The following is a 27,327-nucleotide window of genomic DNA, read 5'->3' on the forward strand; positions in this document are numbered from 1 at the left end:
AAGAAGCAGTAAATGATGTTTTGTGCTTCTGTACCAGCCCAAGGCAAACACAGCCCTTTAGCAGTAAAGATCCGTGTCTCCAAAGATGCCCCAGTAGCTCCCCATCTTCTTTTCTGCTGATTCACTGCACATGCTCTGTGCTGCTGTCACTTACTGAGCTTAGGGACCCACTTACAATATATATAGTACACATAGAATAGAAATATACGGCTGATTAGTAATTAATACAGATAATTACTACATGGCAGCACAGAAACCAGTGCAATTAGCATCAGAATTTAATAATCAGCCCTGTAGCATCAGCTTATATTACAGACCAACCTCATTTTGTGCTGGATAATTAGTGACGAGCCCTAAGCTTAGCTTCTCAACAGCTGCTCAGAGCCCACTGAGCATGTGAGTGTCACAGACACTTTCCAAGATGGTGACCCCCTGTGACAAGTTTGAAGTCCTGGATCATTGCTGCTATTGACAAGCTGAAACTTTAGCCTGGTGCAATAAGTTCACTATATAACACATGGTAGTTTTAGCCACATTAATTTTTAGGGTTTAGTTCTCCTTTAAGTCTACTAAAAAATAATTTAAAGATTAAATAATTCCAATAATTTTGCTTTCAATAAGGATTAATTATATCTTAGTTGGGATCAAGTACAAGCTACTGTTTTATTATTAATGAGAAAAATAATTATCTGATTAAAATGGAGTCTATTGGAGACGGCCTTCCTGTAATTCGGAGCTTTATGGATAATGTGTTTCTGGATAATAGATCCCATACCTGCACTACCATATGGACACTAACGGGGGAATGTAATATCGGTCGCTAACGCAAAAATCGCTAGCAATCTGTTTGCGAATAAATGTTCCCAAAGTAAAAAATTTTTGCCTTTTCGAACACTATGCCCCTCATGCGACAGTAGGATAGCGATTGCAAATCGTATCGTTTCCAATAGTGCGCAGTGCATGTAATAAAATTTTGCAATCGCAAACCGTCTTTTGCGACAAAATATTTAACGAAACTCCAGAGTAGGTTCGCAATGCGCAATTAAGATTCGCAATACAATAAAGGCCTAATGAAGCATATTACATTGCGACATGCCGATTTTTATACGTAAAGTTTTGCTCTTTGCGAATTTTATTACATTTTCCCCCAAATGTGTTATGGAGGCAAGACCAAGGTGGTTTATGTATGGCGGTGGTGTGGAAGTATTCCAACAAATACCATCAAGTTATGATATTGATGATGTCCATTCCTAGTGTATAATTCAGAAGCCTGTTTAAGCAGTTAATGAACCACTAATTGCCTGTTGATGAGTAATAGCACTGAGCAATTAGGGCAGTGGCAAAGCTTTCAGCAAGAGATTAATGGAATATTAGGACATTAAAAAAGAAAATATGTCACATATATTTATAGATTTGCTGCTCTCAGCATCTTTGATTTTTTTTTCCTTTCTCCTCCTGCTTTAACCTTCCCTATATTCATTTCCACTCTCTACAGAGATACATATTCATGTTGTGTACTGACATTGTTTGCTCACCCAGCAAGCATGTGGATATTGTTAAAGGGGATGGGTGATAACATTGCAGGATGTAAACCCAAAAAGTAACATTTTGCCCAGGGAAAAATAGCATAACCCTAAGCACCATTCCTATATACGTTCATTAAAAACTATCAACGGCTTACGGTATTTGCTACTGAAATTAGTGGCTGTCTGTCCCTTGTTGTTCTCTGCACTGGTGGTTTTGACTATTGAAATGGCATAGCAGAAGCCATCTATTGCCTCTGTTGCATCTATTGACTCTTGTGGGGTTATGTAATAAACAGGGACGCTCCACCAATGAGGCGAGTTGAGGCACTCGCCTCAGGCGGCAGTGCACCCCCTGGCAAAAATGCCGCTCCTGCTAACTAAAAGCCGAATTTCCGATTTTCAACCTGGAAATTCGGCTTTTCTAGTGCAGAGCACGCAATTGCACTCTCTGCACTAGCGACGTGGACCGCCTCCGACCCCTCAAGTGTGCCGCCGACTGTCCCTGACCCCATCCGGCGCTGAAGAGTTGAGTGCCGTGGGGAGGGGTGGGGGCAGCAAAAGGAAGGTCGCCTCAGGCAGCAAAATTACCAGGATCGCCCCTGGTAATAAATAGGGATGCACCGAATCCAGGATTCAGGCAGGATTCAGCCTTTTTCAGCAGGATTCGAATTCGGCCCGAAACCTTCTGCCTGGCCAAACCGAATCCAAATCCTAATTTGCATAAGCAAATTAGGGACGGGGAGGGAAATCGCGTGACATTTTGTCATAAAACAAGGAAGTAAAAAATGTTTTCCCCTTCCCTTCGGATTCAGTACGATATTCGGCCAATGTTTCGCAAAGGATTTGGGGGTTCGGCCGAATCCAAAATAGTGGATTTGGTGCATCCCTAGTAATAGAAGCACTAAGTTTGCCCAGGAGCAGTAACCAATCAGCAGGTAGCATTCACTGGTCACCTGTTTAAAAGCAAACATCTTATTGGTTGCTGTGGGTTACTGCTCCTGGGCAAACTTAGTGCCTTTTATTACATATGGGGGATTATACTGTTTTAAGTCAAACCTGACTTGCTCCAAGATCCTAAAAGGGCCATGAAGAGTGGCCCACAGGTGACTGGGACTGGGGTGGGGAGCAGGTGATTGAGCGGAGTGGCATTCAGGAGTGGGTAGAGGGGCAAGAAGTACTTGTCCGGGGCACCATCTGAATGACAACCTCCCCGACTAATATCTCTTCAGATAAAAACCTAATGCAAATGTTCATAGACTATCACAGTCTGCATCAGGGATTTTGTCGTACAAGTATAGGATCCGTTATCCAAAACGCTGACGGGAAGGTCGTCTCCAATACTCTCCATTTGAATAAAATAATTCACCTTTTTAAAATGTTTTTATTTTTTTCTCTGTAATAATAAAACAGTAGCTTGTACTTGATCCCAACTAAGATATACAGTAATTAATCCTTATTGGAAGCAAAACCAGCCTATTGGCTTTATTTCATGTTCAACTTATTTTAACAGATGTAAGGTATGGTGATCCAAATTACGGAAAGACCCCAGGTCCCGAGCATTCTGGATAACAGGTCCTGCACCTGTACTACCACTCTCTGCACTCCCGGTGTGACATGTAAACCTAGCACAACTGTTTTGCGATTTCATATACAGATCTATATAAATCTATTTCTGCTCAGAAAGGAGTCAATTTTGGCAGAAATACCTTGAAATCAGCCAGGGATGGGAGCAGCTGCTATACAGATCCAAATGACAATTTGCCCCGAGTATTGTGCTCTGTGTGAACCCGGCTGTATCACAGGGAAAGGCGGTTTTATCCTTTGATGGAAGATATGGAAGTGGCAGGAGCTGACAGCTGGAGATGCGGCACTTGCTGTGTGATGTCGCGCACAGGGCTTTTATCTCACTGCCAACATAATTATAGGGTGGTTACTGCTCTGCTAAATCTTCCTAGACTTTTTTCCTCTCCCTAAAGAAAATATCAGGTCCCTTAGGGAGAGAAAGAAATATAATGGGAGAGAGACAAGTAGCAAGGTGGGATTGCTATGTATAAAATGTGTATGTATAAAGTGCCAATGTATAGTTCAGCGCTGTACAGCAGAAGGGTGGATACATCAAACATACAGGAGGATAAGAGGGGCCGGCTTGTTAGAGATTGTGCTGTATTACCTATAGCCTATTATATTATCTAGGGATGCACCGAATCCAGGATTCGGTTTGGGATACGGCCAGGATTCAGCCTTTTTCAGCAGGATTCGGATTCGGCCGAATCCTTCTGCCCGGCCGAACCGAATCCAAACCCTAATTTACATATGTAAATTAGGGGCGGGGAGGGAAATCGCGTAACTTTTTGTCACAAAACAAGGAAGTAAAAAATGTTTTCCCTTTCCCAACCCTAAAATTAGGGTCCGGATTCAGTTCGGTATTCGACCAAATCCTTCGCCAAGGATTCGGGGTTACGGCCGAATCCAAAATAGTGGATTTGGTGCACCCTAATATTATCCCACTGTGTCCTGCTATAACACACCAACCAAGTGACCTATACTCTATAACAAAGTAAAATTGAGCACTTTTGCATTCTATTCTTCTTCTTTTTCATATGATCGGTTTTCAAAACACTGATAATATCACATTGTAAATGTGGTTGGACAGAAGCTTAAGTTACTGATACAGGAGGTGTCTCCAGATGCTTCTCTGCTCAGTCTTTCAGTATGACAGGAGCAATAGAACAGAGCAGAGACGTGACAGTAGAAGCTTCTTGCACCGGTAACTTTTGGCATTCTGTTCTCTTGTCAACTGAGCAAAGAGCAAGGGGAGCTTCTGTTGCAAATTCATAATAGTATCAGTGAAAAACTGCTAATGTCATGAAAACTAAAACGATACAAATCATTTAACATTGCAGTAAAGTGTTTAGACTGCTGAGAAAATTTCCATTTAGCTGTTTGAGTGGGTAAAATGAATACAAGACATTACAGGATTTGTTTGTATACAAAGTGTAGGTGTCCCCTGATACAATTCAATCTACAGAGTAAAAGGGTGAATGGCCTTCCTTTTAAAATGGGATTCTCCCTGACAATGTACGACACAATTATTTATTGTGCTGACAAAATGTACTTTTGTGACTCCAAATGTATTTTTGTGATCGTACAAACCACAAAACCGTTGAACACAATCATTATAGAAATATCTGGTGAGTGAATGAAAAGGATCAATGTTGTGTTTTGGATGTTACTGTTCCTTTAATAAGTCATATTCTTATCCTCTGAATGTGAAAAGGTAAATTTCCCAGTGTCATAATCCAGGGTCCAAATTGCCTCTTTGATTTAATGGGTGTCACATGGATGTCTCCCCACAAGTCACAGTCTTTGGTTTTCTTTTTGGGACTTGAAGACTGAAGCTGTAGAGTGACAAATATAAATATATGGAGATATTGTATCCTCAGGAAAATGCTAAATGATTTATAATGTTCTTATAGGATCTTTATCCCGAAGAAACACCGACAGCGATTCGATCATGTGGTGTCTCAGAGTCTTATCAGTAAGATTTGCCGTTCCCGGAGAGACCGCAGTAACCGCCTACGGAGGAGCCGGAGCGAGGATCACCATGAGAGGCTGCTGGTCTCTACTCGGGCCGCTCCAATACCACAAAGTCAGGACGAAGGAGGACGGGGACTGAGGAAGAGTACATCACTGATTGCCAGTAGTGTAGGCACAGGGCAACCACATAGGTACGTTAAAGGAGAAGGAAAGCTATGGAGGATGTAGAATGTTTTACCATACCTGAGTAAAAAGCTCTAGAAGCTTTCTGTTTGTTTAAGATAGGAGCTGCAGTATTAGCTTGATGTGACATCACTTGAGTCTCTTCCTGATCACTTAGAGCTCTGGTCTCAGATTTAAGCAGAGAAGGGAGGGGGGAAGAGGAGCAAACTGAGCATGCTCACGCCCGGGGCAAGGAGGTTTAAGCTGAAAACAGGAAGTCTGATACAGAAGCCCATGTGTACACAATAGAAGGAAAGAAATGTGGTGTTTCTTTTGACAGAGGAGTATTACTTTGAGGGTTTATATTTAGGTGGACCTTTCTGATAAGGTTAACCTTTCCTTCTCCTTTAAGAGATAATTATGGCAATTGCATATTGGGCTCCAAATCCCCCAACCCATGGCAGCCTGCCCATAGTTTTGAAGTTAATGGTCTTCTGCTACTTGTCTACATGCATCACTGAAACCACCTTGAAGTAGTCAGCTCTCTTCCAGCCAAGACTCCATCTCCCACAATGCCTTGCATGCTGTGCAGCACCACAACTAGGGGTAGGGAGTAGGTGCCTAGAGATCAAGATTTGGGGTGAGGCACTAGGACCCTAGGAACATGTTCTGCTGCCTTCAATAACGAACGAGTAGATGATTGGGGTTGGCGGTGGTGAGGAAGAGGTGGCATGTGGGGCAGATGGAGGTTGCAAGCCGGAAAGGGAAGAGGCAGTGATTAGTGATGGCTGGGGGCTTGCCTTTAGCACCCTAATCTTTTAGCCTGGCTCTTAAATTCTGTGATTAACAGATCTGTAAAGAAAGAGAATGATGGACACATGCAGGGCATTGTGGGAATGACAATATTTCTATAATACACAGGAGCCATGAATATCCTGTAAATTATATCCTTATAAATGGTGCTTAGTGATGTCATTGGTTATAATCAGAGCTTAGTGATGTCATTTCTGACACATGACACTGAAACTTGTGTATTATAATAAGTAAAGTACCCCCTGTTGCAAAATATGAGGATATTAAAAGTCACCTCGGAGTTCCACGTACAGTTTTGACCCTATTTGGGTCAAAACTGCCTGCCTAGTTTTCCAAATAAGGAAAACCGGGCAGGATTTCCTATGATTGATGTGGCAATTGACCCAATGCTTATCACCACATCATAACTTAGCCCTGATGTTATGGTCCGTCCCTGGGGTGTCACTGACCGACCTGTTACGTTGCGGCTCCACCCCCATTACATTGAGTCTCCGCCCCACCTGCCAGGAGTTACATGGGACAGAAGGTGGCAACCCTAGTTCCATGACCTGTATAAAAACATATATTATATGATCATGGAACTTCTCGGTAACTTATAATATCCTTATATTTTACAAGAGGGGGTACTTTATTCACTATATATATAAAGCTAATTATTTGCTTCAGTTGTTAAACCTTGATTCATTTCCCTCACATATATTGACCTTCCCTGTGCCCCTGCAGGACGGTACGGGTATGTAAAGGCAGCAGCAGCTTTGGCTTCACGTTACGTGGAAATGCTCCAGTGTGGATTGAATCCGTTATCCCAGGTAACACTTTCCACTGACATGGTAATTTCTAGGGGTGCACCGAATTCACTATTTTAGATTCGGCCAAACCCCCAAATCCTTTGTAAAAAGGTTCGGCCAAACTTAATCCGAATTCTAATTTGCATATGCAGATTAGGGGTGGGAAGGGGAAAACATTTTTACTTCCTTGTTTCCTGGTTCATTGGAACAATTGTAACTGAATGTGTTTGAAGAAGTGATTGCTGGAGTGTGTAAAGGGCACCTGATATTGAAAGCCTCTGGTGTTCCTGTAAATAAAATCTTCTGTTTCAATTCTTACACCGTGGTTCGTGCTGTGAGTTCCAATTGGGTTTAACTTCCCCTTTAAATTCTGGACGACCCTCTCACAAACTCATATGAATTTGAAATTCGACCTTTGATAAATGGGACTCCCCATGTCATGTGTGCAGTGCTGATCACGTATTCATAACATCATAGCAACTTTTTTGGACAAGTTTTGCCTTCATGGAGAATGTTCTGCAATAAGAGCAGCCACCTCTCAGCTTAAAAGCTGAACACTCAGGGGCACATTTACTTAGGGTCGAATATCGAGGGTTAATTAACCCTCGATATTCGACCGTCTAAGTAAAATCCTTCGAGTTCGAATATCGGAGTTGAAGGATTTACCGCATTTCCTTCATTCGTACGATCGAAGGAAAAATCGTTAAATCCTTTGAATCGAATGATTCGAAGGATTTTAATCCATCGATCGAATGATTTTCCTTCGATCAAAAAAAGCTAGGAAAGCCTATGGGGACCTTCCCCATAGGCTAACATTGATGCTCGGTAGGTTTTAGGTGGCGAAGTAGGTGGTCGAAGTTTTTTTTAAAGAGACAGTACTTCGACTATCGAATGGTTGAATAGTTGAGCGATTTTTAGTTCGAATCGTTAGATTCGAAGTCGTAGTCGAAGGTCGAAGTAGCCAATTCGATGGTCAAAGTAGCCAAAAAAAATACTTTGAAAAAAAGTATTTTTTATTCTATTCCTTCACTCGAGCTAAGTAAATATGCCCCTCAGTCTATTGAAACTATAGGTGCAAGAATGAAAGCATGTAAGCATGTCACAGATGTGAAGCTTCAGGTGCAGGGGATGATAACTCCCAGTATCCTGTGGGTATGGATGTTTGGGTTTGTAGTTTTGCTTTTGTAGATATAGTCCATCCCTACATGTCTCAGTTGTGTTGGGATGACATAGCCATATCCAAAGCCACTAATATCCACTTCCAGTGGTGTTGCTAGAAGTTACTGGAACCCAGAGCCATATCTATTTTGGGTCGCCCTGCCATGCTTCCAATTTTGGGGAAGGTGATAACTTTTCACTTCTACAGTATTTATTAAATCAGACATCTGGATGAAATTCTTTGTACAGCACCAAGTTTTTAATAATTAAAATGCCTTGATTGGATACACATAGCAGAATCTGGTTAACCTCCATGTTTCAGGCCACAACTGGCCTTTTTATCAAGCTATTAATAATAATAATAATAATAATAATAATAATATTATAATAATATCAAGCTTGATAAAAGGCCAGTTGGGCCCTGAAACATCGAGATTAACCAGATTCTGCCATGTGTATCCAATAAAGGCATTTTAATTATTAAAAACGTGGTGCTGCAACATGGTACAATCTGGAATCATTAAGAAACCACCCACTGGTTTTGGAATCATCCCAATTCCTCAGAACCTTACAGTAGGAATGGGAACAACCAGACTACACATAACTAATTGAAAAGTTGCTTAGAATTGGCCATTCTATAACATATAGCCTTAGTATGGGATTGTTTTGCCTCCAATATTCATATAGCCTTAGTTAGGATAGTAAGAGTGCCTTAAAGGAGAACTAAATACTGAAAATATATTCAAGTAAAAATGCCATATTTTATATAGTGAACTTATTGCACAAGGCTAAAGTTTCAGCTTGTCAATAGCAGCAATGATCCAGGACTTCAAACTTGTCACAGGGGGTCACCATCTTGGAAAGTGTCTGTGACACTCACATGCTCAGTGGGCTCTGAGCAGCTGTTGAGAAGCTAAGCTTAGGGCTCGTCACTAATTATCCAGCAGAAACTTAGGTTGGTCTGTAACATAAGCTGATGCTACAGGGCTGATTATTAAATTCTGATGCTAATTGCACTGGTTTTTGTGCTGCCATGTAGTAATTATCTGTATTAATTACTAATCAGCCTTCTATTGTTACATTTCTATTCTATGTGTACTGTATATTGTGAGTGGGTCCCTAAGCTCAGTAAGTGACAGCAGCACAGAGCATGTGCAGTGAATCAGCAGAAAAGAAGATGGGGAGCTACTGGGGCATCTTTGGAGACACAGATCTTTACTGCTAAAGGGCTGTGGATGCCTTGGGCTGGTACAACATAATGTACAACATTTCTAGCTACTTCTTTAGTTATGCTTTCGTTTTCCTTTAACTATACTGTAAGCTGAAGCACTGCATATATTCTAGTGAGTATCCCTTCTCTCTCAGGTAGCCCTGCAGATGCGGCTGGACTTCAAGCTGGAGATAGAATTCTGTTCCTGAATGGTCTGGACATGAGGTGAGATAACAATAGGCCTCAAGTCCCTAGTCCCACCAGATGTGAAATTGAGATGTTGTAAATAGCGAGTAGGTAGATTAGATGGCGATTATGAGCCAGAGGGAAGCAGCTTTTCCTCTCCAGCTGTCTAAATACCCAAGGGGACATTGAGAGCATTATAAAGAGTGAGGTCTCATTGGAGACGCCACCTGCATATTCAATTAACCCAAGTCGCAGGATCAACTGCTGTGAGACAGCTCACATTCGCATTTGAAACTGGAGCACAATCCTTAGGATGGTGGCCATGTGTGCAATGTGGCTAATATTTTAGTGTACTCCATCTTGGGTGTGGAGCATTTGGGGGAAATAGAGCAGTTATCACAAGCTGTATTCTGTATTCTTGCTTTTCTCTTTGTATTCTGTATTTCTTTTTCCTTTGTGCTAACTGTTTTTTAATCTCCTTCATTGTAACTGCAGAAACTGTTGCCATGAGAAGGTGGTGTGTATGCTGCAGGGCAGTGGCGCTATGCCCACCCTGGTGGTGGAAGAGGGAAGTGTAACCTACTGCGCAGGTGAGTGAGTGGATTTTCATGCAGAGGGTTATTAGGATTATTACTAAAATCCCAATAGACCCTGAAAACCAGAGGTGTGACTTTAAATTGAGACCAACCTTAGTTACCTGACGTTTCCCAGTGGTGGCGCTGTTTCATGCTGCTCACTGGCAATGCAGACAGTGTTAGATAACAGCTCTGGGGTTCTATGTATGAAACCTGTGTACGTTTAGAAATTCTTCTGGTTATAACAATGATGTATCCTAATGCCGGCTGATTTTGATGGTACTACATCAAAGATCCAAAAAGCTAACTTTCCCAGCATGGACCCCTAACCTACATGTCCCAAATAGACGGTGGTTCGCCTTTAAAGGGATACTGTCATATTTTTTTCAAAACGCATCAGTTAATAGTGCTGCTCCAGCAGAATTCTGCACTGAAATCCACTTCTCAAAAGAGCAAACAGATTTTTTCATATTTAATTTTGAAATCTGATATGGGGCTAGACATATTGTCAGTTTCCCAGGTGCCCCCAGTCATGGAACTTGTGCTCTGATAAACTTCAGTTACTCTTTACTGCTGTACTGCAAGTTGGAGTGATATCACCCCTCCCTCCTTTCCCCCCCAGCAGCCTAACAACAGAACAATGGGAAGGTAACCAGATAACAGCTCCCTAACACAAGATAACAGCTGCCTGGTAAATCTAAGAACAGCACTCAATAGTAAAATCCAGGTCCCACTGCAACACATTCAGTTACATAAAGTAGGAGAAATAACAACCTGCCAGAAAGCAGTTCCATCCTAAAGTGCTGGCTGTTTCTGAAAGCACATGACCAGGCAAAATGACCTGAGATGCCGCCTACACACCAATATTACAACTAAAAAAAATACGCTTGCTGTTTCAGGAATGACATTTTATATTGTAGAGTGAATTATTTGCAGTGTAATTTAGAAATAAAAACTACATCATAAAAATCATGACAGAATCCCTTTAAGTTAACTTTTACTATGTTATAGAATGGCTAATTCTAAGCAAATTTTCAATTGGTCTTCGTTACTTATTTTTTAATATTATTTCAATTATTTGCCTCCTTCTTATGACTCTTTCCATCTAAAAACAAATGCTCTGCAAAGCTACAAATGTATTGTTACTACTCATCTTTCTATTCAGGCCTCTCCTATTCATATCCCAGTCTCTTATTCAAATCAATGCATGGTTACTAGGGTAATCTGGACTCTATTTGTAACACTCAATTATATACAGCACCCTTTTCGGAGTTTCCTAGTGAATGCTTAATCACCACCACCCATATATCTAGGGAGCTTGCTAAATTCAATGTCTGCTCACCATTTAAACAAAGTGGTTCAGATGAACTATGCTCCGAACCCCGCTCTTATTATATTAGGCAAATCCATCCATGGTAAGTGTTACCCCAATTTCCAATCTCCCATAAAGAGCTGTATATGGAAAAGCTTACCTGCTTCGTGGTGTGACCGGCTGTTGCTGCCCCGAGTCTGTCGCTAAGGAGGCAACTTGTGCAAAGAAGAACCAAAGGTTGTGGTGCACTCATAAGGCCAAAGATCGCTCAGTTCAATGTATAGTTAAAAAATCCGTCTTTATTTGTTACATTCAATTAAAAGGACAAAGCAGCCCAAGGTCTGACGTGTTTCGTAGCAACGTACTTCCTCAGAGACCTGAGCAAACATATTTCAATCCCACAATTTATCCCCCAGAGGAAACTCCCCCTCTTCCCACATGTTTCGTCGTTCCGTTCAATGTACTAATTGGCAACATGTGAGTAGACTATCTAAAAGCATTATAATAAAAGGAAAAGGGGAAAAGTAAAGGATAATAAATTAATCAAATGTATCTTAAAGTTTCAAAGAAGTTTAACAAAAATATATATAATATTTTCTATAAGTTACTACAATTGCTACTATATTACTTGCTATAAAACATAATTTGGACTCCAGCAACCCGATTGCCGACATTGTAAACTGAAGAGCTGCTAAATAAAAAGCTAAAAACACCCACCCTTCCTGATGAAGGGTGGGTGTTTCCCCCCGAAACGTTGATGTTTGGTGGCTGAATAAAAGGGGATATTCCCCGACTGCATTAATCAGTGTGTGTGCGGATCCGTTTCTTTTACACATTGGTTGCTAAGGGACCCTGCCGGGTCAACGGAAGGAACGCACCACCAGCTTGCAGGATTGGTGAACTACAGGTGTGCGGTAGGAGCATTACAGAATATCACTCTCTACATTATACTAAAAGTTAACTCAAAGGTGAATAACCCCTTTAAGTAGCCCAGATACCACAACTTAGAGGCATTCTCTCTCTCTGCATTCCCCCATTGTTACAGCCTTGCAGATCTCCTTAAGCTATCAATGAGCCACAACATGAGTTCTACACCAGAAGCAACTGGGGGCAATGAGAGTTGGCAAATTTGGGGCAAGAATTTTTAATCCACATATTGCGTAGCAATCATTATAGAATGAACTGGGTATTTTGTATTACCTGACTGCAACAAGGTTTGATTTTGCTCTTCTGCCTTAGAAACGGATTCAGAAGTACCAGTCCCAAATTCTGCTCTCACCTCCCTCCAGTGGGTGGCGGAAATTCTCCCCTCCAATATCCGCATCCAAGGTCGGACATTCAGCCAGCAGTTGGAACATTTGCTCACCCCAACAGAGCGATACACTGTGTGCAAAGCATTAGAAAGCTTCTTTCAGCACAGGTACTGCCAAGACCACTGCATGGGCATGTTTAGGACACATGAATCATAAGTGACATGGAAAATCTGGAGAATTGAGAATTGGCTTTAATTAATGGTGTCTCATTGGATACTCAATATTATCAGGCACCGCTCCTGTAGAACACATGTAATCAGGCACCATTCCTGTAGAACACATGTAATCAGGCACCATTCCTGTAGAACACATGTAATCAGGCACCATTCCTGTAGAACACACTAAATCAGGCACCGTTCCTGTAGAACACATGTAATCAGGTACCATTCCTGTAGAACACATGTAATCAGGCACCATTCCTGTAGAACACATGTAATCAGGCACCATTCCTGTAGAACACATGTAATCAGGCACCATTCCTGTAGAACACATGTAATCAGGTACCATTCCTGCAGAACACATGTAATCAGGTACCATTCCTGTAGAACACATGTAATCAGGTACCATTCCTGTAGAACACATGTAATCAGGCACCATTCCTGTAGAACACATGTAATCAGGCACCATTCCTGTAGAACACATGTAATCAGGCACCGTTCCTGTAGAACACATGTAATCAGGTACCATTCCTGTAGAACACATGTAATCAGGCACCATTCCTGTAGAACACATGTAATCAGGCACCATTCCTGTAGAACACACTAAATCAGGCACCGTTCCTGTAGAAGACATGTAATCAGGTACCATTCCTGTAGAACACATGTAATCAGGCACCATTCCTGTAGAACACATGTAATCAGGCACCATTCCTGTAGAACACATGTAATCAGGCACCATTCCTGTAGAACACATGTAATCAGGCACCATTCCTGTAGAACACACTAAATCAGGCACCGTTCCTGTAGAACACATGTAATCAGGTACCATTCCTGTAGAACACATGTAATCAGGCATCATTCCTGTAGAACACATGTAATCAGGCACCATTCCTGTAGAACACACTAAATCAGGCACCGTTCCTGTAGAACACATGTAATCAGGCACCATTCCTGTAGAACACAAGTAATCAGGCACCATTCCTGTAGAATACATGTAATCAGGCACCATTCCTGTAGAACACAAATAATACGGCACCATTTCTGTAGAACACACATAATCAGGCACCATTCCTGTAGAACACACATAATCAGGCACCATTCCTGTAGAACACACATAATCAGGCACCATTCCTGTAGAACACACATATTCAGGCACCATTCCTGTAGAATACATGTAATCAGGCACCATTCCTGTAGAACACACATAATTAGGCACCATTCCTGTAGAACACAAGTAATCAGGCACCATTCCTGTAAAACATACATAATCAGGCACCATTCCTGTAGAACACCATAATCAGGCATTCCTGTAGAACACATGTAATCAGGCACCATTCATGTAGAACACATGTAATCAGGCACCATTCATGTAGAACACATGTAATCAGGCACCATTTCTGTAGAACACATGCAATCAGGCACCATTCCTATAGAACACACATAATCAGGGCCTTCGTTTGGTATGACCCACTAAGTTTAATTTCTTTTCTTCATCTCTATAGGACCATTGACACACTGATAGTGGATATATACCCAGTCCTGGATACTCCTGCGAAGCAGATAATCTGGCAATTCATCTTCCAGTTGCTGACATACGAGGAGCAGGAACTTTGCCAGCAGAAGATTTCACGCTTCCTGGGGTACAAGGCAGGTCAGAGAGCTCCATAACCTGAGACCTACTTTCTCTGTGTTCAATAAACATCTCTAAAAAACATGAGGGCATCCAGAAATATCCAAGCTAAAGTATCCCCTCACCCTACAGCTCTATCTAGTGGGGTTAGCTTAGTATACACTTTCTACTCTATTATATCTTTTGCAGCTGACTGTAATTGAGGAGAATCTAAGTGTGTGATGCATGTTTCCCCTAAAAAAGACAATCCAAGTAAATAATGAGCAAAGTGTAGTTGTAAAGTATTCACGTCTGCACCCAACTAGTTAATAAGCTAACTTTTTAACCAGAGGCAAGGGAGAAGGAGTTTGTTTTCATTCATTCTTGATGTGCAGTGTTCAAGTAATTATTAAACAACTGGCCCTATATTTAATCTATTGCTGACTCTTTGTTGTGTACATCTATATACTTCCCCTTTAATTCCCCTGTTCTGTTAGCTCTTACAGAGCTTGTGACAAAGTGGCACCCTGTTGGTCAGGTAGAACAAGTAAAAGGGGTTAGCTCTCTATATTATTTGTATTCCTAGGAATATAGGCCTAATAGTTCCACTGCTGAAGATTTATTGGTTGAGTGATCCTGCTAGTTCTGAATGGTTTCTCACTGTGGATTTTTATGCAGCTGCCGTAGAAGCTGAGATGGTGACACCACCACGAGGGTCGGTCCATGGACTATCATCCTATCAGAGCATTGTTCATTCCTCAGGCACTGATGATGGGAGATCAAGCGACTCTAGTTCGGGTACATGATAAATGTTCATGTGTGCAATGGCAGGGTATAGGCAAGAAATGTTCTGTACACACTTCACAGTTGCTCCACTGATTTCTTGACTTGGCCAAAACATTATAGACATCTATAGAACAAAGCTGTCTATATTTGACCATTAGATGGTCCTGTTCTATCTACAAGTTGCACTTGAAATGGAGGTTTAATAATTAGCCCAACCAGACTACAAAACAGAATAAACTGTGGTATGTATAAATACCAGGTTTTGAGAACTCACAGTCCTTCAGTTATTCTGCAACTCCCAGCATCCCCTGGCAGCATTAACTGGTACTGCAAGTCATAGTCAGAACAGCTATAGTGGAATGTAATTTCATGCACACCACCTACAATAATTTTACCATATCGCTGACTTAGGAGCACCGTGTGAACCTGTGGAAATTGCACCACGTGTGACCTCAGGAGAGAGACAAGCTGGAGATGGAACATCATTGCCAGAGACCCCCAATCCAAAAATGGTAATAGCAACACTTCACTCACTTTCATTGGCCCTATATGTGATTGTACAATTGTGTACTGGTTGTCTTTGTGTAGAGCTAAGGGGTCTGTTAACCCCAGTGCAAAATAAGGTAGTCATTGGATCAGAAGGAGTAAAATATAGGCTACAGTCAGGTAAATTGGTGCTAAAAGAGACCTATCAGATCACAGAACTCTTTGTACATTGCCAATTGGGTTAGGTATACTGGGATCTACTCCTCTCATAGTAACATACTAAGTTAGGTTTAAAAAAGACACACACGTTCATCAAGTTGATTAAGCCCAACAGACCTTAGTTAAGAAATCATTTGCCCACCACAGATGTCAAATTTACTAGCCTATAATTGCCAGGCTGAGATCGTAATCCCTTTTTAAATATCGGAATGACAGCTTCCCTCCAATCCATAGGTGCCATATCAGATGAAAGTGAGTCTGAGAAAAACCAAAATAGAGGCCATCTAAAACTGAACCAAGCTCTTAGACCCCGAGGGTGTATTTCATCGGCCCTGGCGCCTTGTTCACATTAATGTTTAGTAAAACTTTACGAACCATATACTAAGTCAGCCACTTACTGGATTGAAATGAACCGTGAACATTGCAGCAATGAGGTGGGCCTGGGAACTCAGACTCCTCTATTGTATACACTGAAGAAAATAATTGATTTAACACTTTTGCCTTTTCTGTATCTGTTATAAACATACTGGTACCATTATTGAAAGGAGACACACTCTCAACCCGCATCTTTTTATTATTAATGCACTTTCAAAAAAATGTAGGGTCAGGCTTAGCTTCTGCTGCAATGCGCTCCTCATTTCCAATCTTTGCTTTCCGGATTGCTGTTTTACAACATTTATTATAGTGTTTATATTTGTTAAATGCAGCTTCTGTCCCAACAGGGTTAGTAGTTTTTACATGCTTTATTCTTTATTCCCGTTAACTTCTTTACGTCTACAGTATATTAAGCCACATAGGGTGGTTCTTGGTGCTTATACTTTTACTTCTTAAGGGAATAAATTGAGAACAGTAACATTTTAATGTTTTACATGACAACCATTACTGTTCTGAGTTTTTAGCAGGAAACATAATACCACAATCTATGCTATCAAGGGCAGTCCTTAAAGCGCTAAAATTTGCTTTTCTGAAATTCAAGGTTTTTGTAGTCTCTGTGTATATTTTTTTTAACCAGACATTAAATGAGATCACATTGTTGTCACTATTACCAAGGGGTTCTGGGTCATGCAATAAGTTTATAAACTTGATCCCATGAACTATCCTGGAGTACTGTTGCTCCAGTCAATATCTGAGTAATAAAAATCCCCCATTATCATTACTTTCCCCAAACCAGCAGCCTTTTCTATTTGCACCAGGAGCTTAGCCTCCTCCTCTCTTACATTAGGGGGTCTATAGCATTCTCCTACAATTAATTTGCTGGGCTCTTTACAATCAGTGAAGTACTCCACCCATAAAAATTCTGCCCCCTCATTTTCTAAAATCACCTACTACTTTATTTTGGCTTTTAAATCCTGCCTAACAAACAGACATACCCCTCCTCCTTTTCAATTGCCTCTGTCCATCCAAAACAAGTATAGCCACTGATATTACACTGCCCAGTCATGTGACTCATTCAGCCATGTTTTGGCCACATCAATCACATCATATTTTCCCTCCAGCCAGCATCTCCAGCTCTTCCATTTTACCAGTCAGACTCTTGCCTTTGAAAACATACATTTAATACTGAAACCAGCGTGATCCTCCCTGTCCTTAACAGTTCCCCCAACCAAATCTCCTCACCCATTTTACCTTCCTATGCCCCCTACCTCATCTAACCTGTCTTCCACGGAACCCTTTATTGCAACCTCACTCTCTGTGAAAATATTTCAGTGGAGTGAAGACTTTGGCCATTGTTGGATTGAAAAATTCTGGACTTTCAAATCCTTCTTTACCTTTTTAGTCATCATTTGTCAAACCAATAAAGCATCTCAGGAATGAGAAGAAGCATTTGGATTAGAAATCCTCCACCACCTAAATTGCCTTAACTATGATACATGTACAAGATGACAGGAACCAACCACTCTGTACTGAAGTTGGGACTCCTTGTTGAGTCGATATCCTTTTAATTGGGATAGTGGCTGTTAAGAAACATTAACCAGTGCAAAAGAAAACCAGTGTATTTTATGTGTAGCTTAGTATATCCAGCCAAGACCAGGATGAAGCTTTCCTCAAGAGCTCCAGAGCTTCTACTTAGCTTTTGATATTCTGTGTTGTCCCACAGTTTACTGCCATCTTGGAAGTTTGGTCTCTGATCCCATTTTTACATTACGTTTTCTAGATGTCTGCTGTTTACGCTGAATTAGAAAACCGTTTTCTCAACAACTATCAAGGCAAAGTGAGCAGCATGAAGTCTCGTAGCTCTTGCAATCTCTCACAAAGGACAGGCAGGGGTAAGTGGTTTCTGTGGCACACCATGTTGGAGTAGCCTTCTATGAGATCTCCAGGGAAATCCTATCATCCACTTAGGCAGTTGACTGTACATGTGAATCTTCCCAAAGTCATTGAAAAAGTCTTAAACCTGGACCTCCTGACTATTCAACATTGCTTTCTACTGAGCATGACTGCCGTTCTAGGTTCCTTTACAAGAAGATCATCACAGTCACCCATGAGCCCCAGCAATATGGAACCTTATACAGTATTAGCCTAGAAACCCTGCTTGCGAGGACCTTATGCAGGCAGGGCATAGATACATTGAGTGCAATAGACAGGTAAAATGTGAATTATTAGGGGGTGAATGGGCTCTGTATTTTCATGGTGGGTCTCACCACCTCATTTAGAAACTTGTAGTCCAGTAGATTTCATTAAGACTTTCCATGAGCACTTCATCTTAACAGATGCCCCTCAATTAATCCATTTTTATCTTTCTGCCCAGGACAGCGTAGATTGGGACAGGGTCCCCGCTGGCAGAGCACTGGACCACCCTCAGACCCATGCCCACCACGACCACCCAGTGCTCCATCTCCTAGCAGCTCTGATTCCAACCCTTACGTGAGCCTTGATGGAAGCTTGCCCTCGTCCCCATCCCACAGAAAGATCTTTACTTTCTCACGGCCCTGCCGCTCAAGAGACACAGACCGATTCCTGGACGTGCTCAGCCAGCAGCTGGGGCAGAATTTAACCTTTACTGATCAGTTCATGAACCCTGAAAACGACTATGAAGAGGTAAGGTGTGAAAATAATGACTACTTTAGTAAACCTTAAAAGTCCAATCCACTCATATACATCGACAGATGTTTATGAGGCTGCTCTGATGTTCTTCCGCTTAGGTAAAAAAATTAGAAACCTTTCTCAAATCTTTCCTAAAGAAGAAGAACATCAGAGCAGCCTCTTTCATTCTCCTGACAACTTCCATGACTACTTGGTGGTCAGACTGGTGGGAAAATGACCAGCAGGTGGTGCTGTTGTAACAAAATTCATTCATGTTAACAGTACATGTATCCTTTAATATCTTAGTATTAAAAGAAGATAAATAATGAATGTACATTTCAAAAGTGCTTAGAATAGCTCCCTCACTTATTTTTAATGTTTAATTATCCTTTAAAGTGATGCTGCTATCAAATCTATGGCACTTTTCAATACATATATCACCATTTCATTTTTTTAACATGATTTAAATAGTATTGTGTTTCTGTGTAGATAAAGTGAGTAAAGAAACCCCAGGAAGTGCTCACCTATGTGTAGACCCACATGCTATCTTGGCCACTTTCTATCTCTCCAGATGAGTTTCCAGGATGACCAGTACAGCTGTACCACCCGAGATATCAGCACTGCCAGTGAGTCTGCAAGCAGCAGCGAAGATGGAAGCTCCCTCACTTACTCCTCTGTGTCTGACCTCGTCCCTCCTCCTCCACAAAGCCCACCACCGCCTCCACCTCCTCATCCCCAGCCTCAGCCCTCCAGAGGGCCCACCAAACCTCCCCCAGAGGAACCCAAGACAGCCCCTAACTCATATTTACGTGTTAAAGGAAGTAATGCAAACCCATCACCCCCTGCCCCTCCACCTTTACCCAGTCCACTTATTCCACCTGCACCTCCTTTAGCACCCCTGACACATCGCAACATGCATAGGAGAAGTGACTGCAGTCATATGAGTGTGAAAAGACTGCGCTGGGAACAGGTGGAAAACTCAGAAGGGACCATATGGGGACAGGCAAGTACTGTGCTATTGTGATATGTAACCTCCAGGAATCTGTATGGGTGAGATAGTGCAGGGTTTTGTAGATCTGCAATAACTATATTGCTCTTTGGTTCTATTCACTATATTTATGAAGAATATCTTGATTTAAAGGGGTGGTTTGCCTTCAAGTTAACTTTTAGTATTTGATAGAATGGACAATTCTAAGCAACTTTTCAATTGGCCTTCATTATTTATTTTTTTTATAATTTTTGAATTAGTTGCCTTCTTCTTCTGATTCTTTTTAGCTTTCAAACGGGAGTCACTGACCCCATCTAAAAAACAAATGTTATGTAAGGCTACAAATGTATTGTTATTGCTACTTTTTATTACTCGTCTTTCTATTCAGGCCTCTCCCATTCATACACTTATTCAAGTCAATGCATGGTTATCAGGATAATTTGGACCCTAGCAACCAGATTGCTGACAGTGAAAACTGGAGAGCTGCTGAGCAAAAAGCGAAATAACTCATAAACCACAAGTAATAAAAAAATAAAAGCAATTGCAAATTGTCTCTGAATATCACTCTCTACATCATACTAAAAGTTAACTCAAAGGCAAACAACCCCTTTAAAATTCTAACAGGAAGGGTTATGTAGTAAGGAGCGAAAAACTGTCCCAGTAGCCTGTAAAGTCAATGCCAATGCTGATTATTCTCTCTACAGCTTGGGGAAGATTCTGATTATGAGAAACTGAGCGACATGGTGAAGTACCTGGATTTAGAGCTTCACTTTGGCACCCAGAAACCATCACGTAAGCAAGTTTCTTAGTTGGGATCAAGTAGAAACTACTGTTTTATTATAACAGAGAAAAGGGAAATCACTTCGTAATTCTGAGCTTTCTGGATAACGGGTTTCTGGATAATGGATCCCATACCTGTATTAGGACTGCAATTAGGCTTGACACCTGTTTTCGTTTTGACCCGAACCGTTCGGTTTTTTTAAGGACTGTTCGGGTCTCAACTTTCTGTTCGGTTTTCAGCCTTGTGAAACCTGAACATTAATCTGGCCAAATGAAAACCAATTAAATACCAAGATACTCACCCTGACATGGCTTAGTTATTATGAAGTGCAGTTCATTTCTTGTTATTAAAGAAACAGAAATAAGGAAATCAATTAAAAATAAGAAATAGTTTTTCTTAATGAGCATTGCTCTATTTCAGAGCTTTCTGGATAACCGATTTCTGTATAATAGATCCCAAACCTGTAGTTAAAGGATTGGTCTTACTCATCGGGCAGAATAGATAGAGGTAGGGTTTCAACTGGACATCTCAGTTTGTCAAAGGGCTGTCCGTTAAAACTTTCTGTCCCAGTTAAAACATTGCGAAAACTGGACAGAAATCCATCCATTTGCATATAAGTGATGTAATAACCCTGACCCAGCATCATAGCTCCACGACATCATTGTGCCTGCCTCTGATGTCATCATGCCCAAGCTCACTGCTCCACCCCCGATGCCATCTGCCCCGCCCACATTGTGGTTTAGCCACCGGCAAAGGTGGCAACTCTAACTGTAATGTTGCAATTTCCAGGAATGAGACCTCCCTCTCTCCCTTGCTCTCTCTTTCAGTCCTGCCTGTACTGCCAGAATCCATGAAAAACAAAGGCGCTGTTCAAATTCTGTCTCACAAGAAAGCCTACAACACAGGTACAAATGGAATATTAAGGTGGGTACAAATGGTTTAACAAAGGACAATGAACTGAGTACAATGGTCTGTTTTACAGCTATCCTAATTGCACACTTGAAATTAACCCCCTTGGAGCTACGGCACATCCTGATGGTCATGGAGAATGAACGCTTGGAGCCGTCACACATAAAGCAGCTGCTGCTGTTCGCACCTGATGAAGAAGAGCGGCAGCGTTTTGAGGCCTACACGGGCAACCCCAGCAAGCTCAGTGAGCCGGATCAGTTTGCACTGCAGGTACAGAAGAGCAATGGGTCTTTTCATTGTGCTCTAAGGGTGCAAAGTTATGTATTTAAATGTTTTACCTGGGTCTAGTTAATCATACGAACCAATAAAACATTGACCTTTTTGGTTACTGTCAGTGGCGGTGCACTCAGCACAGTTATTAAAAAAAAAAAACCCTGTTAATATGATATAAGGATATTACAAGTGACTAAGGAGGTCCATGCCAATACACTTTGTTGAACTCCGAGGAGACTTCTAATAGCCACACTGGGTACATCATTTTTTATAAAACACAAGTTTCAGTGAGTCATGTGATACGTACCACCGATTACAATTGATGACATCACTAAGCACCATTTATATCGTGAATAATGTACTGCCTATTGTAAAATACAGGGAAAATGAATTACCAAAGAGTGTGAAAGAAATGACATCACTGAGCACTGATTATAACCAAGCATTGTTAATAAAGTGAATAAAGTACTATAAGGATAGTGAATAAGGATATTATAAGTTACAGAGGAGCTCATTGACCATGTAAAAACACGAGGCCAAAGGCCTCCTTGGTGACTTCTAATATCCTCATATTTTGCAACAGGGGGTACTTTATTTATTATAATACACAAGTTTCAGTGAGTCATGTGACAGAAATAACATCACTAAGCTCCAATTATAACCAATGACATCACTAAGCACCGTTTATATGGATTTAATTTACAGGATATTCATGGCTCTTATGTATTATAATATCCTGTATATTATATCCTTCTAAATGATGCTTAAGTGATGTCATCTGATATAATCGACACTTAGTGATGTAATTTCTGTCACTGTTGTATTATAATAAATAATGTACTGTTTGTTGGGAAATATGAGGATATTAGAAGTCACCTTGGAGTTTTATGGCCTGTCTAAATTTCTTGGTGGCTTATAATATCCCTATGTTTTACAACAAGGGGTACATTATTCATTATATACTGTAGTTTACAACAGGGTGTACATTATTCACTATAAAATTTACAGGATATTCACATAACTCCCAACCGTCCCGTTTGGAGCAGGACAGTCCCGCTTTTGATAGCTCAAACTGCACTCCTGGATATGTACTGATACTGTATGTCCCGGGTTTCTGCTGCACTGAACAGCCAGAAAAAGAGACAAAGTTTCTAACTTAATTAGCTCTTGGCAGAGAGCCTAGAATACATACTTAACATACTTTTCTAAAGGTTTTAGATAAGATAAGAACTAACACAACTTAAAGGGCAAATCAACTTCATTAGCAAAACTGTAATAACACATAAAAACCACAGAAATGTGTTCAAACTTTCATAACCTGCCAAATTTTGTAAATTAGACATGGGGGTGTGGTCACAAAATGGGCATGGTCAAAAAATTTGCTGCGATACGCGCAGCTAATCTTTTTGTCACTCTTTCTGTTTCCAACATGTTGGGAGGTATGTATTCATGGTGTTTGTTACAGCATACAGCATATTACTGACTCTTGTGTAGGACAATATAAGTAGAACGAGCAGTCATATGTCATTATTTAAAGTAAATGTATTCCTGGCCAACCTGCAGATGATGTCTGTCCCAGAGTACAAGATGCGCCTACGAAGCCTACTCTTCAAGAGCACCCTTCAGGAGAAGACCGAGGAGATCAGAGCCAGCTGCGACTGCATCCTAAAAGCCTCTTCAGAGCTCAAGAACAGCAAGAAACTGGCCAAGATTCTGGAGGTGAGTGGAGTTTACATTTCTATGCCATGGCCCCAAATCCAATAACAGAGATGAAGTAGGATTTAATACATGCCATCAAAAACATAGTGACATGGCTACCTGTAGGGATACAGGAGTACATTGTTGGTTCAGCACAGATCCTAGGAATAATAGGCCTGGCATATGCGGGTGTATTAGAATGTGCCGAGTTTATAGACCAGATGACGTAATCTGCTGTCACTGATAATGAATATGATACTATAATTACTCAAGGGAAATTGTTTCAAGGGAAAGCTAAGCAAACATATGGTTATTGCTGAACTGAAGCAACAACTATCCTGTGCTGCTCATCACATATTGGGGGGAGAATTCTAGAAGAAGAATGAAATGCTGGGAGACAGATGTCCCATGCTGGTAGCCTATGCTGCCTTTTCTGCACAGACGGAGATATCCAAGGAGCTTACACTTATTGGCATTTTTGTTGTTCTTTATGAGCAAGTTATTCTGCTTACACATACAGAGCTATTAAATGCCTCGGTGCTTTGAAGGGATGTCGAACAGGCATTTAATGGACTGTGTGACACAATGAATGGCTTTTCTTGCCAACTAAAACAGTGAGAAGTGGAAGAGCTGAGAGCTGGGTCACAAGTACAGCCTAGTGCTTATCATTATTTTGCTAAGGGCTGCTAATTGGATTCAGTGTCTGGTTGGTAGGGTAATTCCAGGAATGAAGAACGTACCAGGTGCTTGTTATATATATAGCATTAGTTCTCAGGTATATTCATTTCTAAAACCTTGACAACTGGACATAGTTGTCCAGTAACGTAACTAAGCAGCATCGGGCCCAGGTGCAAGCCATGCAGCCGGGCCCCCCACCCTCCTCTGGAAATGATTTTCTTAGAGGCTGTGCAGGCGTGTGAATCTCCTGCGGGCCCCCAGGGGGTATGAGCCCTGGTACCATTGCACCTCCTACTCCCCCGGTATGTAATATGTAACAATTAAAAATGTAAAAAGTATTAAAAAAAGGTGGGGGGAATGCACTTTATTGTACCCAGCTGCAAAAGGGTTAATCTTGGCTGTGAGAGAGGCTTTTGGTTCTCCCCACTATAATGATAGATAGTTTTAATAACACTTAGCACAGTGGGTACCAGGTTTATAACGGTATTTATATTTATCTAAACACACAAAAAATAGGGGGACGTTCCAACGGAGATCTGGCAATGCAGTGCCTTATTTACATGCACCTCATTACCAGCCCAGGAATATATGGGCCAGGCAGTAATAATCCAGGCCATTAAGAGGTCGTGGGTCCATTCTAAAGATGGTGATGGGGAGAAGCAGCAGCCTTCTCAGCATCTGTCGCTGGGATTTGTAGATTAACAGATGGAGCCTGGACCTCCCTGAAGAACAAGTAAACAGATCTGTGTAGAGTGTTCCATCTATTTGTACTGGTCCCTTTTCATACTGTGCATACACAGTACTTTCTATACAGCTTAAAAGTGCTATAGTTGAAGTTACTGATGGCTGCATGAACCTGCTAATAAAGCACTGTTATACTCTACTCATCCTTGCCTACCAAAACATAACATCTATTATCTGTCTTTAGGAAGGATTTAAACCTATTCAAGCGTTCGGCCTAACCTACATTGTTGAGCAGCTGCTAGAAACCATATAAAACCGTTACTTGCACACATTTGCTAGCAATCAAGTTCTTTTTTTTGGGTGAGGAAGCATGCAAGGCATTGTGGGAAAGGGCCTTCAACTACATAGTTTCAGGAGAAACCCACAAGACCATTATGCTCTGCCTATATTACCCTAGAGCGATGTAGTAAGATTTCATAACATGGAGCCTGTGCCATTATATCCATATTGTATAACATTGCTCTGTGCCGTAACACAAGCGCAGCGGCCGGTGCCAAATGGGTAGTAACAAAGATTGGAATCTTGCTGAGCTGACTGGCAAGCAGGGACCAGGTAACAATTAACTAGAAGGGGAGAAGGTGAGCGAAGTGAAGGGTCAGGGAAATTGTTCGTTCATGGAATCTGGTGTCACAGCTCAGCACTTTTCGAGTGCGAGGCAACACTTCTTCCTCTCGCCTCTTTACTTGTTAATGGCACCGACAAGAAAGCTCTGAAGATATTCATACTTTGCAGTGTTCTAGCTGCTATCAGGTGCATAGCTATAGAACAAGTGGGCCCTGCAACTACATGGGTTTTAGCAAGTTCATTTGTTTTAGATTTACCTTTACTAGATATACATGGCCTGGATGAATGAAAATCTTCATGGGTTTTACATAAGTAAACATGGACAACTTCTAGAAAAGTTTGGTTGCCCGTAAATAAATTTGCTCTGGGATCTAGTACGATCTAGTTACACCACTGACTGCTATATCCTTGGATGTTAAAATACTGACAAAATCAAGGAGATTTTATTTTTCCATGTAATTAATAAATTTAAAAATGATTAAGAAAATTGTTGGGGCTCCTATTTTTTATATGATAAAGGACAACCCATTTCATAGCCCGTCAAGTGGTGTTGAGAGAGAGTTCCACTCAATGTCGCTATCTTGCAATACCTGCTATCTCCTCCAGTCATCAGGGAGATGAGATGATCCAGTCCTAACATTGGTAAGCCCAAATTTCACTTTACACCGTATAGTAGCATAGAATATGGTATTCAGAATTTCAATAGTGGATCATTACCTCTCTTATGACATGGGGTTAGCTGATGTCATTGCTCCCTACTCCTTCTACCTGCAACCGCTGCTCAGCACCAGTGCTGGACCAAGTCCAGGACCGGATTTACATAGTGGACACCCCTAGGCCCACTGCCGTTTGTCGCCCCTGTCCCCTCCAGGGGGACAATAGCAATGGGGATTGGTGCATGGGAAATTTAAAAAATGTTGTATCTCCAGCGCATCCCCAGTGTTTTTGAACCAATGTGGTTGTGGCTGGGAAGCATGCCGCCCCCCTAAAATCCTGCCGGCCGAGGCCCAGGCCTAGGTGGCCTTTCCACAAATCCAGGCCAGACCAAGTCAATGAGGCTCCCAAGGCAAGGAGCTGTTGATCACATTTCCCCCCTCCCCTAGTAGTGAGAATGCTGGGAGTGGGGGGAATGGAAGATCCTTCATGATCTCTATTTCCCTCACCCAGGGCCTAATGCCCTGAACTAGGGATAGGTATATAGAAGTGATACATGCCTAGTGCACCACAACCCAACCATTCCACTGTAGGCGTGTGCCGCTTCTGCCTATGCCTAGTTCTGGTCCTGCTTTGTACCCTTCTATAGGCAGGTCCAACCAAATATTGCTTGCTCCTGGTTGGTAGCAGTAGGCAGCTTTTATTATATAGCCATGATATTTCTCTGACATGCTAACGTGTAACAACAGAGACAGCAAAAACAATGGCTGGTCAGGCAACTCATCAAGGGCCTTAGTTGACATACTGGACTCCAAGAATGTTATTGATTTCAGGACTAGTTTATGCACACAGTACTTTGGAGATAATGCTCTGTAATTACCTTGTTATACTGCAGTTTGTTTTAGCCATGGGAAATTATCTGAATGATGGACAGCCCAAAACCAACAGGACGACTGGATTCAAGATCAATTTTCTCACAGAGGTGCGTCCTTTTGCCTTTGTCGCCATTATTGCCTACATGCTGAGGGATCATAGGCCATACACATCTCTTTGAAGGCAACCCAAATATAACATTTTGCATAATGAAAGAAAATGTCATTTGGAGCAACATTCCAACATCCATTAAAGGAAAGCCTGTAATTATTATGATGTATATAAGCAAGATTCTTAGAATTA

At 41.4% G+C, this 27,327-nt stretch overlaps 1 protein-coding gene across 5 annotated transcripts in view; it reads left to right on the forward strand.

The window, feature by feature from the left end:
• Nucleotides 1–27,327, forward strand: part of grid2ip.L (glutamate receptor, ionotropic, delta 2 (Grid2) interacting protein L homeolog) — a 56,069-nt gene that overhangs the window by 25,922 nt on the left and 2,820 nt on the right. For all 5 annotated transcript variants that reach the window (NM_001374464.1, XM_041575454.1, XM_041575456.1 and 2 more), the window contains 16 exons: nucleotides 5,003–5,254; nucleotides 6,762–6,847; nucleotides 9,350–9,419; nucleotides 9,876–9,970; nucleotides 12,507–12,687; nucleotides 14,241–14,389; nucleotides 15,026–15,145; nucleotides 15,545–15,645; nucleotides 17,994–18,105; nucleotides 18,588–18,877; nucleotides 19,434–19,865; nucleotides 20,555–20,642; nucleotides 21,459–21,536; nucleotides 21,614–21,810; nucleotides 23,377–23,532; nucleotides 27,047–27,133. In NM_001374464.1, the coding sequence (NP_001361393.1) occupies nucleotides 5,003–5,254; nucleotides 6,762–6,847; nucleotides 9,350–9,419; nucleotides 9,876–9,970; nucleotides 12,507–12,687; nucleotides 14,241–14,389; nucleotides 15,026–15,145; nucleotides 15,545–15,645; nucleotides 17,994–18,105; nucleotides 18,588–18,877; nucleotides 19,434–19,865; nucleotides 20,555–20,642; nucleotides 21,459–21,536; nucleotides 21,614–21,810; nucleotides 23,377–23,532; nucleotides 27,047–27,133 (2,494 nt within the window). The remainder of the gene's footprint in view (nucleotides 1–5,002; nucleotides 5,255–6,761; nucleotides 6,848–9,349; nucleotides 9,420–9,875; nucleotides 9,971–12,506; nucleotides 12,688–14,240; nucleotides 14,390–15,025; nucleotides 15,146–15,544; nucleotides 15,646–17,993; nucleotides 18,106–18,587; nucleotides 18,878–19,433; nucleotides 19,866–20,554; nucleotides 20,643–21,458; nucleotides 21,537–21,613; nucleotides 21,811–23,376; nucleotides 23,533–27,046; nucleotides 27,134–27,327) is intronic.

This window comes from Xenopus laevis, chromosome 9_10L, assembly GCF_017654675.1.
Source record: "Xenopus laevis strain J_2021 chromosome 9_10L, Xenopus_laevis_v10.1, whole genome shotgun sequence".
NCBI lineage: Eukaryota > Metazoa > Chordata > Amphibia > Anura > Pipidae > Xenopus > Xenopus laevis.